Source organism: Oncorhynchus tshawytscha, linkage group LG03 (assembly GCF_018296145.1).
Source record: "Oncorhynchus tshawytscha isolate Ot180627B linkage group LG03, Otsh_v2.0, whole genome shotgun sequence".
NCBI classification, from domain to species: Eukaryota; Metazoa; Chordata; class Actinopteri; order Salmoniformes; family Salmonidae; genus Oncorhynchus; species Oncorhynchus tshawytscha.
In genome coordinates this window covers 72,666,299-72,683,329 of record NC_056431.1, presented here as the reverse complement: position 1 = coordinate 72,683,329, position 17,031 = coordinate 72,666,299, and the positions used below count along the sequence as shown (strand labels likewise).

Genomic DNA, 17,031 nt, shown 5'->3' with positions numbered 1-17,031 from the left:
GACTCTACAAGGTGTCAAAAGTGTTCCACAGTTGTGTCCTTTGGGCGGTGGACCATTCTTGATATACACAGGAAACTGTAGAGCATGAAAAATCCAGCAGCTTTGCAGTTCTTGACACACTCAAACCGGTGCACCATGCACCTACTACCGTACCCCGTTTAAAGGCAATTCAATATTTTGTCTTGACCATTCACCTTCTGAATGGCACACATACACAATCCATTTGTCTCAAGGCTTTACAATCCATAAATCCAAATATAAAATCCTCCCCTTGGATATAACAAGTGACATCAATAAGGGATCGTAGCTTTCACCTGGATTCACCGGGTCTGTCTATGTTGTGGAAAGTGCAGGTGTTCCTAATGTTTTGTACACTCAGTGTATAGCCAATCTCCCATGTGTCAGATGAGAATGTAATTATTTGGTAAAGGTTAAGGAATGATCATAGTAGTGGCTGGTGCCTTCATCTACATAGCTGGTTTAATACAAGACATTATAAGTAGACTAGGATTTATTTTAGCTACTTTTTAGTGCATTGTGTGTATGATGGCACATTGAGAGAGAAAGAGACTGCATAGATAGCCTTCATTAACAAGGAGAAGAGGTCATTTTATCAGCATGACGGAGGCAACATGAAGTAGTATTAAACCCCGTGGATCAAATGATATCAAGGGCTTCTAGGTGCTATTTGACACAAGGGCCAAGTCTGTAATGTAGACTGTAATTAATGAGGGGTGATTCTTCCTCAATTGGAAAATAGACATTCGGTGATCCATCATTTGCATGTGAGAATGCACAGTGGGCTGACTCTGGGGTACTTTGAGTCTGTTCCAAGGTTGCATAGGCTACATTCCAATATGTTTCCTTTGCTAATATCCTCACATCCATCAACATGATGAATTCCGTAGACCCTACTGAAAATGTTTTTTTTTTTAAAGCAATGGCTTTACATGGAAAATAGGAATCTTTATATGGAATATAGGAACCTTTACATGGAATATAGGAACCTTTACATGGAATACAGGAACCTTTACATGGAATATAGGAACCTTTACATGGAATATAGGAACCTTTACATGGAATATAGGAACCTTTACATGGAATATAGGAACCTTTACATGGAATATAGGAACCTTTACATGGAATATAGGAACCTTTACATGGAATATAGGAACCTTTACATGGAATATAGGAACCTTTACTTGGAATATACAGTACCAGTCAAATGTTCGGACACACCTACTCATTCAAGGGTTTTTCTTTATTTTTACTATTTTCTACATTGTAGGCGTGTAGGCATTCAAGGCACACTTAACCAGCATGGCTACCACAGTATTCTGCAGCAAAACGCCATCCCATCATTGGTTTTTCAACAGAACAATGACCCAAAACATACCTCCAAGCTGTGTAAAGGCTATTTGACCAAGAAGGACAGTGATGGAGTGCTGCATCAGATGACCTGGCCTCCACAATCATCCAACCTCAACCCAATTGAGATGGTTTGTGAAGGAAATGCAGCCAACAAGTGCTCAGCATATGTGGGAACTCCTTCAAGACTGTTGGAAAAGCATTCCAGGTGAAGCTGGTTGAGAAAATTCCAAGAGTGTGCAAAGCTGTCATCAAGGCAAAGGGTGGTTACTTTGAAGAATCTCAAATATAAAATATATCTTGATTTGTTTAACACTTCTTTGGTTACAACATCATGTGTTATTTCATAGTTTTGATGTCTTCACTCTTATTCTACAATGTAGAAAATATTTTTAAAAAGAAAGAAAAACACTTGAATGAGTCGGTGTGTCATATCTTTTGACTGGTATTGTAGGAAACATGGGAAAAGATTCAAACTCAACATGTGAAAAACGACTCCATTGCTTGAAGAATGCAGTTGACACGCTGCCGACCTATTTAATGGCTAGGAAATAAAGGAGCACCATTGATTAATCGCACAGCCTCATTTTATTATCCTCCACCTAATAGGTTAGCTGCACTGAATAGCACCAGGTAATAATATGTAACACGACTGAGGTCTGTACCAACAAATTATAATATTTCAGTGGGTTTACAATGTAGGACTCATGACCCGAGTGGTCAGACTGAAATCAAATCCAACTTTATTTTCCACATGTGCAGAATACAACAAGTGTAGAATTTACTGTGAAATGCTTACTTACTGTAACGCCCGGGGTGTAGTGGAGGAAGAAGTCAGGCGCAGGAAGCAGAGAGTTCAGGGTAGAGCTACTTTAGTTACACCACAACGGTGAAACGACGCCAACCCAAACCAACGCCCCAAACACGGGGAACTTAAACAGTCCAGCAAAAATACACACACACACACACACACACACACACACACACACACACACACATACACACATACACACACACACACACGGACCTCCGTGACCACACATACTCCGAAAATAATCCCACACAACCAGCAGGCGGGCCGGCTGGTAAATAAAGTCCAGCCAATTATCCTAAACTAAACACAGGTGCAACTAATAAACAGAAAAGGGGGAAAAGGGATCAGTGGCCGCTAGTAGGCCGGTGACGACGACCGCCGAGCGCCACCCGGCCAGGAAGGGGAGCCACCTTCGGTAGGAGTCGTGACACTTACAAGCCCTTAACCGACAGTGCAGTTCAAGAAAAATAACATATTTACCAAGTAGACTTTAAAAAAAGTAATAATAAAACACATATGGATAACACATTAGTGATCTATTTAGAATTCAAGGCACACTTAACCAGCATGTCTGGTTAAATACGGCAGTCAGTGTGTCCTCTCATATGGCCATGTCCTCTCATATGGCTATATCCTCTCATATGGCTATATCCTCTCATATGGCTATATCCTCTCATATGGCCATGTCCTCTCATATAGCTATATCCTCTCATATGGCCATGTCCTCTCATATGGCCATGTCCTCTCATATGGCCATGTCCTCTCATATAGCTATATCCTCTCATATGGCCATGTCCTCTCATATGGCTATATCCTCTCATATGGCCATGTCCTCTCATATGGCCATGTCCTCTCATATGGCTATATCCTCTCATATGGCCATGTCCTCTCATATGGCCATGTCCTCTCATATGGCCATGTCCTCTCATATGGCCATGTCCTCTCATATGGCTATATCCTCTCATATGGCCATGTCCTCTCATATGGCCATGTCCTCTCATATGGCTATATCCTCTCATATGGCCATGTCCTCTCATATAGCTATATCCTCTCATATGGCCATGTCCTCTCATATGGCCATGTCCTCTCATATGGCTATATCCTCTCATATGGCCATGTCCTCTCAAATGGCCATGTCCTCTCATTTGGCCATGTCATCTCATATGGCTATATCCTCTCATATGGCCATGTCCTCTCAAATGGCCATGTCCTCTCATATGGCCATGTCCTCTCAAATGGCCATGTCCTCTCATTTGGCCATGTCCTCTCATATGGCCATGTCCTCTCATATGGCCATGACCTCTCATATGGCCATGTCCTCTCATATGGCCATGCCCTCTCATATGGCCATGTCCTCTCATATGGCCATGTCCTCTCATATGGCCATGTCCTCTCATATGGCCATGCCCTCTCTTATGGCCATGCCCTCTTAAATGGCCATGTCCTCTCATATGGCCATATCCTCTCATATGGCCATTCCTTGGCTGTCCAACCACTGAGCAGAATGACAGGTTATCTTTCCCTTCTAGTCCCTCTGCTCCTCTATGTTCTTGGTGCTCATTTATTGTTTAGTTCATCGCTCTCTCTCTCTCTTTCACCTGCTCTCTCCCTGCTGAGCAACACCCACACTGCTGCTGTGAATTCTCCTTCATTATCTCCTTTCATTCTGAAAACACGACACATGATGTCAGGAATTGATGAGCATGTCCTTTCTAGAGGACAGGAGGAATTGATGAAACTGTTCTTTCTAGAGGAATTGATGAGACTGTCCTTTCCAGAGGAGAGGAATTGATGAGACTGTCCTTTCTAGAGAAAAGGAGCAATGCGAGGGAGCCGGCTGCATCCATCAGAAGTGACTTGTGTCCCTACAACCTCAGCTTCCCCCTACAACCCCAACAACCCCAGATTCCACCTTATAACCCCAGCTTCCCCCAACAACCCCAGCTTCCCCCTACAACCCCAGCTTCCCCCAACAACCCCAGATTCCCCCACCAACCCCAGCTTCCCCCACCAACCCCAGCTTCCCCCAACAACCCGAGATTCCACCCTAAAAACCCAGCTTCCCCCTACCTTCTCAGCTTCCCCCTACAACCCCAGATTCCCCCACCAACCCCAGCTTCCCCTACAACCTCAGCTTCCCCTACAACCCCAGCTTCCCCTACAACCTCAGCTTCCCCTACAACCCCAGCTTCCCCTTACAACCCCAGCTTCGCCCAACAACCCCAGCTTCGCCCAACAACCCCAGCTTCCCCCTACAACCCCAGGTTCCCCCTACAACCCCAGCTTCCCCCTACAACCATCAGCTTCCACTCTACAACCCCAGCTTCCCCCTACAACCCCAGCTCCCCCTACAACCCCAGCTTCCCCAACAACCCCAGCTTCCACCCTACAACCCCAGCTTCCCACTACATCCCCAGCTTCCCCCAACAACCCTAGATTCCATCCAACAACCCCAGATTCCCCCACAACCCCAGCTTCCCCCTACAACCCCAGCTTCCCCATCAACCCCAGCCCCCCTACAACCCCAGCTTCCCCAACAACCCCAGATTCCCCCTACAACCCCAGCTTCCTTAACAACCCCAGCTTCCACTCTACAACCCCAGCTTCCCCTACAACCCCAGCTTCCACTCTACAACCCCAGCTTCCCCTACAACCCCAGCTTCCACTCTACAACCCCAGCTTCCCCTACAACCCCAGCTTCCCCTACAACCCCAGCTTCCCCTACCCCTACAACCCCAGCTTCCCCCTACAACCCCAGCTTCCCCCTACAACCCCAGCTTCCCCTACAACCCCAGCTTCCCCTATAACCCCAGCTTCCACCCTACAACCCCAGCTCCCCTACAACCCCAGCTTCCCCCAACAACCCCAGCGTCCACCCTATAACCCCAGCTTTACAACCCCAGCTTCCCCTACAACCCCAGCTTCCCCCAACAACCCCAGCTTCCACCCTACAACCCCAGCTCCCCCTACAACCCCAGCTTCCCCCAACAACCCCAGCGTCCACCCTATAACCCCAACTTCCACCCTACAACCCCAGCTTCCCCAACAACCCCAGATTCCACCCTACAACCCCAGCTTCCCCTACAACCCCAGCTTCCTCCAACAACCCCAGCTTCCCCCAACAACCCCAGATTCCACCTACAACCCCAGCTTCCCCTACAACCCCAGCTTCCCCTACAACCCCAGCTTCCTGAAAATAACCCCAACTTCCACCCTACAACCCCAGCTTCCCCCAACAACCCCAGATTCCACCCTACAACCCCAGCTTCCCCCTACAACCCCATCTTCCTCCAACAACCCCAGCTTCCACTCTACAACCCCAGCTTCCCCTACAACCCCAGCTTCCACTCTACAACCCCAGCTTCCCCTACAACCCCAGCTTCCACTCTACAACCCCAGCTTCCCCTACAACCCCAGCTTCCCCCTACAACCCCAGCTTCCCCCTACAACCCCAGCTTCCACCCTAAAACCCCAGCTTCCCCAATAACCCCAGCTTCCCCTACAACCCCAGCTTCCCTATAACCCCAGCTTCCCCTATAACCCCAACAACCCCAGCTTCCCCCTACAACCCCAGATTCCACCCTACAACCCCAGCTTCCCCTATAACCCCAGCTTCCCCTACAACCCCAGCTTCCCCTACAACCCCAGCTTCCCCAACAACCCCAGCTTCCACCCTACAACCCCAGCTCCCCTACAACCCCAGCTTCCCCAACAACCCCAGCGTCCACCCTATAACCCCAACTTCCACCCTACAACCCCAGCTTCCCCCAACAACCCCAGATTCCACCCTACAACCCCAGCTTCCCCTACAACCCCAGCTTCCTCCAACAACCCCAGCTTCCCCAACAACCCCAGATTCCACCCTACAACCCCAGCTTCCCCCTACAACCCCAGCTTCCTCCAACAACCCCAGCTTCCTGAAAATAACCCCAGATTCCACCCTACAACCCCAGCTTCCCCTACAACCCCAGCTTCCCCTACAACCCCAGATTCCTGAAAATAACCCCAGCTTCCCCTACAACCCCAGCTTCCCCTATAACCCCAGCTTCCCCTACAACCCCAGATTCCACCCTACAACCCCAGCTTCCCCTATAACCCCAACAACCCCAGCTTCCCCAACCCCAGCTTCCCCAACAACCCCAGCTCCACCCTACAACCCCAGCTTCCCTAACAACCCCAGCTTCCACCCTAACAACCCCAGCTTCCACCCTACAACCCCAGCTTCCCCTACAACCCCAGCTTCCCCTACAACCCCAGCTTCCCCCTACAACCCCAGCTTCCTCCAACAACCCCAGCTTCACCCAACAACCCCAGATTCCACCCTACAACCCCAGCTTCCCCCTACAACCCCAGCTTCCCCCAACAACCCCAGCTTCCACCCTACAACCCCAGCTTCCCCTACAACCCCAGCTTCACCCTACAACCCCAGCTTCCCCTACAACCCCAGCTGCCACACTACATCCCATCTCTCTCTCTCTTCCTCTCTCCCTGCCCGCCCCTCACTCTATCTGTCTGCCTCTATCTCTTTCTGTGTGTGTGTGCGCCTCTCCCTCGCTCTCCCTCACGCCTCTCCCTCGCTCTCCCTCACGCCGTGTCTCTTCAAAGCGGTTGTTACTGCGCGGCCCCTGCACATCATTCCACTGCGATGGAAATTAAATGAAGGTGGCTTAACGAACGGATCCAGGCATGCTTTGAAGGATGTAGCTGAGGGAAGCGCCACTGCCAGATCATTTTCCACAGGCTGTGGATTTGTGCCGCTGATGCGAGGACACAGCAATCACTCAGCCGTGCAGAAGCCCCGACAAGAGGACTAATCTCTCCACCTGACTTGTGGAAGCTACAGCTTTTTTTTCTCCCTGCATTATTTATCCCCACCGCTAAAGACAGTGGGACAATGGAGCCAGCTACCTGAAGTAGATGATCAATTTGTAGCCTTGGACGGACAGACCACAGTTTGCTGCGCACATGGATGTGTTTAGCTTTGTGAAGATGCCAAAGCTGTCAGGGTGAGTCTAACGGATGTTGTTTAATTCGCCTGTCTGCTTCCATGCCACTTGTGTAATAAACGGTGGTGGATCTTTTACCCACAGGCGTGATTCACATAGAAAACAGGGGATTTAAAAAGCGCCATATAAAGTGGAATCTTGTGTAATGTTTGTAGAAACTGCACATACTGTTAAAATTATTATTATGATGACTTATTCTGAGTGCTGTCACATGCATTCATGTGAGATGGAGAGAGAGAGAGAGAGAGAGAGAGAGAGAGAGAGAGAGAGAGAGAGAGAGAGAGAGAGAGAGAGAGAGAGAGAGAGAGAGAGAGAGAGATGGAGAGGGGGTGAAAGCAACAGAGACTGACTGAAGTGAAGTGCTCCATGTGTCTGAACTTAATGAGGTGCTTTTATCAGAATGTGAATATGTGGTCAATTTTCAATCTGCCACTACACATTCATACTCAGTTGCAACATGTAATGGAGTGTTTTATGGTGGGGTTTAAAGCATAGGCACATACCCGTGAATTATTGGTTGGCAGTGACATTTACTGTAACCCTAAAATCACATTTTGATGAATTATATAGGTGCATTTTTCAAATGTAATATTAGATATTTATACAGGAGTGTTTAAGGTTTTATTTCTGAGTAAATCAACCATATAAAATCATGACAAAGATATTGTAATTTGTTACGAGTACACTTTGAGTGTATATTTGTAACTTATTGTGTCTACAGATTGAACTGGGCAAAACTTTAGCAAATGATTGCAACAGTGCGATATGAGGCAGACATTTTGCCTGTGTTATGTTCATCTTAAGAAAATAGTGAGCATCTAGAAGACAACTCCGAATAGTGAGCATCTAGAAGACAACTCCAAATAGTGAGCATCTAGAAGACAACTCCAAATAGTGAGCATCTAGAAGACAACTCCGAATAGTGAGCATCTAGAAGACAACTCCGAATAGTGAGCATCTAGAAGACAACTAGTGAGCATCCAAATAGTGAGCATCTAGAAGACAACTCCAAATAGTGAGCATCTAGAAGACAACTCTGTATGAACTGTGTTGAGCCTCCATGATCAAACCATAATGTATCTGATTACTCCAAGGTGGTCAACACATTACCTGCACATACAAGTCATTTTACGAGCCTCTGAGGTTCGACTACAGTGCTATGCAGTTAGAAATAGGCAACAAAATAAAATGATAGAAAAGGTAACTGGAATATGTGTCTGTCTGTCTGTATGTATGTGTCATAACCATTCGAGGTAAGATCCATACATTTTCCAGATCCATATAGTCACATTTTGCGCCTGTTGGGATTTCTGCATTTTCTTGAGCTGAATCTAGATAATCTTCCTGAGGGATTTGCTTCCATCAGCAACACTGTCTATGGCTGGGATATAATCAGTTTATCATCTTTAGATGTGATGAAAAAGTTTATCATTTTTAGATGTGTATGAAAAATATATTTTATATATTTTTTTTACGTTTATATATCCATTGTTTAACTGGAATGGAATTTTTGTATCCTGTGTATTTCAAATCTAATTTTATTAATCACATGCACCGAATACAACAGGTGTAGACCTGAACAGTGAAGCGCTTACTTACGAGCCCCTAACCAACAATGCAGTTTCAAAAAAATACAGATAAGAACAATAGATATAAGTAACAAGTAATTAAAGAGGAGCAGTAAAAAATAATAATATATACAGGGGGGTGCCGGTACAGAGTCAATGTGGGGGGTTAGTTGAGATGATATGTACATGTAGGTAGAGTTATTACAGTGACTATGCATAGATGACAACAGAGAGTGGCAGTGGTGTGGAGGGGGGAGGGGGGGGGGTAATGTGAATAGTCCGGGTAGCCATTTTACTAGATGTTCAGGAGTCTTATGGCTTTGGGGTAGAAGCTATTTAGAAGCCTCTTGGACCTAGACTTGGCGCTCCGGTACAACTTGCCTTGTGGTAGCAGAGAGAACAGTCTATGACTAGGGTGGCTGGAGACTGACAGTTTTCAGGGCCTTCCTCTGACACTGCCTGGTATAGACGTCCTGGATGACAGGAAGCTTGGCCCCAGTGATGTACTGGGCCGTTCGCATTACCCTATGTAGTGCCTTGAGTACGGAGGCCGAGCAGTTGCCATACCAGGCAGTATTTGACTATGATATGTGGGTGTGTCACCTAGATCAATGCACTTTTGCCACATACTGTAAGTGGCACTGCATAAGAGCATCACTCCAACCTAAGTGTATGTAAACGTCCGACTTCAACTGTTTTCAAATGAAACTCTTCAATTATTATCTCAAGTATTACATGTGTCTTTTTTAAGTGGAACTGACAGTGTTTTAACTACTTTGCAGATATGAAACAGACAGACACTCATAATATCAGTAAAAAATGCTTCAAATCCAACTTTATAAGAGGTTTTAAAAATAGGTTTGAAACGCCATGATTTTTATTTTTATTTTACCTTTATTTAACTAGGCAAGTCAGTTAAGAACAAATTCTTATTTTCAATGACGGCCTAGGAACAGTGGGTTAACAGCCTGAATGTATGCAGTTCAATGCATGATTCATAGAATTCTCCAATACATTTCTTGGTAGTCCAAAAATAATGCTATCATGTTGTAAATCACAGTTGCCTGGTACATTGTTTGCTGCCTCCATTGGGATGCACTGTTTCAGTTTCAATGACTCAATATTTTGAACAAAGAAAATGGACAACTGTAACTAAGGTTGGGAATGTCAATAAAAATCAAATTAGCAAGAGGCAATGATCAAAAGTCAGTCATAACGTGGCTAATAGGCTAGCGCCCATGTGTCAAGGCCCGCGGGCCAAATAGGGCACACAAGCGAGTATAAATGAGTCAACAGTTTGAGTCATCTACTAATTACAGCCTGATGCGCTCGCGTTGGTGCATGAACCTTTTACTGTAGTGGGCTAAATCAGGGTCACACAGTGTACACCTCACACACACACGTTTTTTAAAAAGAAGACACCTGCCTGTACCATGTCAGATATAGAGTTCACATTTATTTCATTTTGAGTGTTGCATCCTAATATTACACTTTATATACATCACAGAAGACTGAAGTATAACAAAACCATTTGAAAAACCGTTTGACCTAGAAACAGCAGATTTTCGGCGTTTAACAGTTTTTTTTATATAAAACATTCCACCCATGAGGCCACTAGGTCATTTGACTGCAAGAAAGGACTAAACTTCAATTGCACTGCTTTCATGTGTCCGGTTCAATAACGAGCAGTGGTCAGAATGTGAACTTTTTGATTAGGGTCACAGCATATTAGGCACATCTGCAAGCATTGCAGCTAAATCTGGATGTATCTCTTTTAACACGTAAAAACGCAATATACAGCACCATATGTACATACAGCGCATTTGGATAGTATTCAGACCCCTTAACTTTTTCCACATTTTATTGTTTTTTTTCCCCCTCATCAATCTACACACAATACCCCGTAACGACAAAGCAAAAACAGGTTTTTAGTCATTTTTGCAAATGTATTAAAAATTAAAACATAACATTTACATAGGTATTCAGACCCTTTAATCAGTACTTTGTTGGATCACCTTAGGCAGTGATTACAGCCTCGAGTCTGCTTAGGTATGACACTACAAGCTTGGCACACCTGTATTTGGGGAGTATCTCCCATTCCTCTATGCAGATCATCTCTAGCTCTGTCAGGTTGTATGGGGAGCATCACTGCACTGCTATTTTCAGGTCTTTTCAGAGATGTTCGATCGTGTTCAAGTTCGGGCTCAGGCTGGGCCACTCAAGGAAATTCAGAGACTTGTCCCGAAGCCACTCCTGCGTTGTCTTGGCTGTGTGCTTAGGGTAGTTGTCTTGTTGGAAGGTGAACCTTCGCCCAAGGCTGAGGTCCTGAGCGCTCTGGAGCAGGTTTTCATCAAGGCTCTCTCTGTACTTTGCTCCGTTCATCTTTCCCTCGATCCTGACTAGTCTTCTGGTCCATGCCCCTGAAAAACATCCCCACAGCATGATGCTGACAATGCCATGCTTCACCGTAGGGCTGGTGCAAGGTTTCCTCCAGACGTGACGCTTGGCATTCAGGCCAAAGAGTTCAATCTTGGTTTCATCACACCAGAAAATCATGTTTCTGAGAGTCTTTAGGTGCCTTTTGGAAAACTACACAGAGGGCTGTCATGTGCCTTTTACTGAGGAGTGGCTTCCGTCTGACCACTCTGCCATAAAGGCCTGATTGGTGGATTGCTGCAGAGATGGTTGTCCATCTGGAAGGTTCTCCCATCTTCACAGAAGAACTCTAGAGCACTGTCAGAGTGACCATCGGGTTCTTGGTCACCTCCCTGACCAAGGCCCTTCTCCCCCGATTCCTCAGTTTGGTCTGGCGGCCAGCTCTTGGAAGACTCTTGGTGGTTCCAAACGTCTTCCAATTAAGAACGATGGAGGCAACTGTGTTCTTGGGGACCGTTAATGCTGCAGAATATTTTTGGTACCCTTTCCCACATCTGTGGCTCGACACATGTCTGTCTCGGAGGTCTACGGATAATTCCTTCGACCCCATGGCTTGGTTTTTGCTTTGACTTGCACTGTCAACTGTGGGACCTTAAATAGACAGGTGTGTGCCTTTCCAAATCATGTTCAATCAATTGAATTTACCACAGGTGGACTCCAATCAAGAAACATCTCAAGGATGATCAATGGAAAAATGATGGACCAGAGCTAAATTGAGTCTCATAGCAAAGGATCTGAATACTTATGTAAATAAGGTATTTCCCTTTTTTTTATAATACATTTGCAAACATTTCTAAAAGCCTATTTTTCCCTTTGTCATTATGGTTTATTGTGTGTAGATTTAATTTTATTTTTTTTAAATAAGGCTGTAATGTAATAAAATGTGGAAAAAGTCAAGGGGTCTGAATACCTTCTGAAGGCACTGTAAGTGGACATTATAAAAGAGACATTTTTTCTAATAAACAAATGACCTGCCAAATTCGTTATGTTTTTTTCAATATAGCCCATTCGCTGATTGAGTTACAACTTAACTATGTCGAGAGCACTAGCCTCTGCCATATGGACACATAGATACACTCTGGTCCATTGGTGGCTAAAGAAATGAGAGCAGAGAACTCAGAGATAGCCTATAGGCCAGTGAAGCAGTAGGCTTATAACTTCCATCATCAACGAAGTAAAATACATAGGCCTCAAGCTGACAAATAAAAAGAGTAGAAAATATCCTGCTCGCTCGATGTAAGCAACACTGTAGCATGCATGAGAGCACCAGCTGTTCCAGACGACTGTGTGATCACGCTCTCCAAAGCCGATGTGAGCAAGACCTTTAAAACAGGTCATTCACAAGGCCAGACGGATTACCAGGGCGTGTACTCAGAGCACTTGCCGACTGGCAAGTGTCTTCACTGGCATTTTCAACCTATCCCTGACCGAGTCTGTAATACCCATATGTTTCAAGCAGACCCCCATAATCCCTGTGCCCAAGAACACTAAGGTAACCTGCCTAAATGACTACCGCCCCGTAGCACTCACATCAGTAGCCATTAAGTGCTTTGAAAGGCTGGTCATGACTCACATCAACACCATCATCCCGGAATCCATAGACCCACTCCAATTTGCATACCGCCTCAACAGAGCCACAGATGACACAATCTCAATCGCACTCCATACTGCCCTTTCCCACCTGGACAAAAGGAACACCTATGTGAGAATGCTGTTCATTGATTACAGCTCAGCGTTCAACACCATAGTGTCCACAAAGCTCATCACTAAGCTAAGGACCCTGGAATTGATCACCTCTCTCTGCAACAGGATCCTGGATTTACTAACGCCCCCAGGTGGTAAGGGTAGGCAACAACACACTGATCCTCAGGCTGTCGCACCGTCAACGATGAGACAGCCTATAGGGAGGAGGTCAAAGACCTATCAGTGTGGTGCCAGGCCAACAACCTCACCCTCAATGTGAGCAAGACTAAGGAGCTGATCGTGGACTACAGGAAAAGGAGGGACAAACATGCCCCCATTTACATCGACGGGGCTGAAGTGGAACCGGTGGAGACTTTCAAGTTCCTTAGTGTCCACATCACCAACAAACTATCATGGTCCAAACACACCAAGACAGTCGTGAAGAGGGCACGGGTCCCCAGATCCTCAAAAAGTTCAACAACTGCACCATCAAGAGCATCTTGAACGGTTGCATCTTCACATGGTATGGCAACTGCTCGGTATTTGACCGTAAAGCGCTACAAAGGGTAGTGCGTTCGGCCCAGTGCATCACTGGGGACAAGCTTCCTGCCATCCAGGATCTATATACCAGGCGGTGTCAGAGGAAGGCCCAAAAATGGGGCCCATGATAAATCAAAGGCTTCAGTCAACCAAGTGCTAGACTATTCTCCCTGCTACCGCACGACAAGCAGTACCGGAGCCCCAAGTCTAGGTCCAAAAGGCTCCTTAACAGCTTCTACCCCAAGCTATAAGACCGCTGAACAATTAATCAAATGACCTCGCAGACTATTTACACAACTGCTACTCGCTGTTTATCTATGCATAGTCACTTTACCCCTACCTACAAATGACCACGACTAACCTGTACTGCGCACATTTACTCGCTACCGGGCCCCCTCGTTATTGTCATTCTGTCATTCTACTGTTACCTTTTATTTTATTTTGGATTTTCTTAACTCTATTTCTTGAACTGCACTGTTGGTTAAGGGCTTGTAAGTAAGCATTTCATGGTAGGGTCTATATCTGTTGTATTCGGCGTATGTGACAAATACAATTTGATTTGATGAAAATGATGGTTCTTTTGATCACATTCATCTGTCTTTTCTGCGTGTCCGCCTCCCTTTCTAAATGTCTTGACTTGAGCTATGGCTAGTGAAGTTCAACATGGTATCAAATCATCACAGGGTGTGGCCCAAAGCTGTCGCCTTTAGCAACATTGTATCAACTAGCCTATTCTGAGCCCTACATTGTTCTTGCACCAGCGATCTCGGGACAGAAAGCTGTTTTTTAAAGACGTTTCCACTGGATATATGGGATCATCAGATCATGTTATTTTGCTCTTTCACACCCCGAGGCTTGGTGATTATCGAGGCAGGGAGTGTTGGAAAGATTTTTCAAATAATGAGGAACTATCATTTGCAATGGATGTTTAAAAAAAAAAAAAAAACTTTGTTGACTTGTGTGAGGTGAAGAAATAATGAGTGTACGTGGGAGACGCACCATATCTTTGCCTCATTGCCCCCCCCCTCCCCTTCAACTTGATGCAACGTGTTAAATTATACTCAAGATCTTCACACACAGGCTTATTAAGGTGCTTTTTACTAACAGACGCAACTCAATCAGCTAATGTCACGCACACCTTCCAAACTGCACTCTTTTCTTTGTCTTCTACGTCTTCGTCTTCATCTTCTATGATGACAAGGCAGTCCGCAAACAAACTGTTTAAGTGCATGCCGCCACCTACTGTACTGGAATGTACGATCAATCATGATTTTTTTCCAAATCCCTACCATCTTCTACCACACCCTCCCCAACACCATTAAGCTTTATCCATGTCGTGCGGAAACACTCCACCCTTAGGGTTGTTTAGCATTTCAACAGTAACATATGTTACCCCTGTCGTGTCTTTACTATCATTAAATGAAGACTTAGTTTTTATCAAAGATCCTCTGTAATTATTATTACTCGATTAAACTGATTCATCATGTAACTGTAATTAACTAGGAAGTCGGGGCACCAAGGAAAATATTCAAATTACAAAGTTATAATTTTCCTAATATAACTTTTCAGATATTTTCATATCTGATCAGTCTTCTGAATTAATGAATAATTTTTTTCCCTCACCTTAATCTCATTCCAAATGTCGTAAATTGTTGGTTATCTGCACGAACCCAGTCTTCACTATGAGTCATCCATACATCAATTGTCTTAAATCATTCATTTAATAACTAACTAAACAATCACAGAAGTGCACAAACAAACAAAGTACATATGGTTACAAGAAATGATAGGGGAATGTGCCCTAGTGGGCTAAACCGGCATGGCGGCTTGTTAGACAAAAGGGGAGTGGGGGTCCGATGAGAAGTCACTACAGAGTTGATAATTATAACAATTGAAATGCTAATCCTTTGCACATGAACGCTCACTCATTCGGGAACAATTGCAATCAATATATATTTATTTGCGCTCTGTGTGTGTCGTCTTGATCACTGTTGAAAAGTTTGTTTCATTTGTAGAATTGTCCTTCTCTCTCTCTCTCTCTCTGTCGTGATTAGAATGGATAGTGCAGAGTGACGTTCATTCATGTCGTTATGTATAGGTGTTTCGGAAGTTGTCGTTCTTCACGTTCAATGAAACCGAATTCCTAGCAGCAGACTAGTAATTAATATCAAAGACTTGTTCTTATTCTGTCGGTATTGATAGTCTAAGAGTTTAACCATGTGGGATGGTTAAAAGATTCAGCAGTATGGTCTCAAACCTTGGCCCTCTCGTTATCGAAGGTAAGCTGGTCTGCAACCTTTGTCCTCTCATAATGGAGAGAAACATGGTCTGTTGAGAAATTCTCAAGGTGAGGTTTTATTCGGAATTGCAGAAAAGGGCCTGTCCCAGGATGCCGGACCGTAACTGGGCTCATTGGCGGTCCTCTGAATTAGTTAAACTCAAAAGGGAATTGGAGTTTCCTTCATTAAAAAGTCCAAAATCACATTACACAATTTTACAAACAGTATCATCGTTACTCATTCATCTTATACAACAATTAGATGTAAACCTCATATCTGAGGCTATTATATAAACAGCGTTATGGTAATGTGCCCGCACCATCTCCCATGAGCCCCACAAAATTGCACCAAACGGACCAGTTCGTAGCTGGATTCTTCACCGATCTTTTATACCTTCTCCGGAACATAAATGTTGTTCGGACCTCAAGTTCTGTGAGGTGGAAGAAATTCCTTTGTTCTCTGTCTCTATACTGTGGCCATGAGGAGATCAACTCCTCCAGGAATTTACGACCTCTCTGACCACAGCAGCCTATATGTAGGAGACAGAGAGGGGGGGATGGTACTCGCTGTACCCAAGAGGGCAACGTCATGACACCCCCAATATCTTTTTTGCCATCCCCACATTAACCTTCAACCTGACATTTCTGCTTTCCACAACTCGAGTCGTATTGATAACCTTACCAATAAAAGCAATGAAGTCAACTTTATTCATAATCAAAGTGTCCTTTGACACCACACATTTATGAGCACAATATTTCTGAACACGACTTGAAACCATGTTAGGACCAGCAGAAACACCAGCCCCAACATTATGTCCACTTAGCACAGGGGCAGACATGGAAGCTCCATCAGTCTGACATTATGTCCACTTAGTACAGGAGCAGCCATGGAAGCTCCATCAGTCTGACATTATGTCCACTTAGTACAGGAGCAGCCATGGAAGCTCCATCAGTCTGGCATTATGTCCACTTAGTACAGGAGCAGCCATGGAAGCTCCATCAGTCTGACATTAGGTCTAGCTAGTATAGGATCAGCCATGGAAGCTTGGCCCCAGTGATGTACTGGGCCATTCACACTATCCTTTGTAGCGCCTTGCAGTCGGAGGCCGAGCAGTTGCCATACCAGGCGGTGATGCAACCAGTCAGGATGTTCTCAATGGTACAGGTGTAGAACCTTTTGAGGATCTGAGGACCCATGCCAAATCTTTTCAGTCTCCTGAATAGGTTTAATCGTGCCCTCTTCACGACTGTCTTGGTGTGCTTGGACCATTTTAGTTTTTTGGTGATGTGGACATCAAGGAACTTGAAGCTCTCAACTTGCTCCACTGCAGCCCCGTC

The 17,031-nt window shown here is 45.1% G+C and overlaps 2 protein-coding genes across 4 annotated transcripts in view; both read left to right on the top strand.

Moving 5' to 3' along the window:
- Positions 1-4,004: 4,004 nt before the first annotated feature.
- LOC121846239 (adhesive plaque matrix protein-like) lies at positions 4,005-6,179 on the top strand. Its single transcript, XM_042320102.1, has 2 exons — positions 4,005-5,636; positions 5,694-6,179. The coding sequence occupies exons 1-2, from the start codon at positions 4,005-4,007 to the stop codon at positions 6,177-6,179; spliced, it is 2,118 nt and encodes a 705-aa protein (XP_042176036.1).
- A 581-nt stretch (positions 6,180-6,760) lies between these two features.
- LOC112246521 (FERM and PDZ domain-containing protein 4-like) overlaps positions 6,761-17,031 on the top strand; it is a 62,844-nt gene continuing 52,573 nt past the window's right edge. For all 3 annotated transcript variants that reach the window (XM_042319977.1, XM_042319978.1, XM_042319979.1), the window contains exon 1: positions 6,761-7,188. In XM_042319977.1, the coding sequence (XP_042175911.1) occupies positions 7,148-7,188 (41 nt within the window). In that variant the 5' untranslated portion in view covers positions 6,761-7,147. The remainder of the gene's footprint in view (positions 7,189-17,031) is intronic.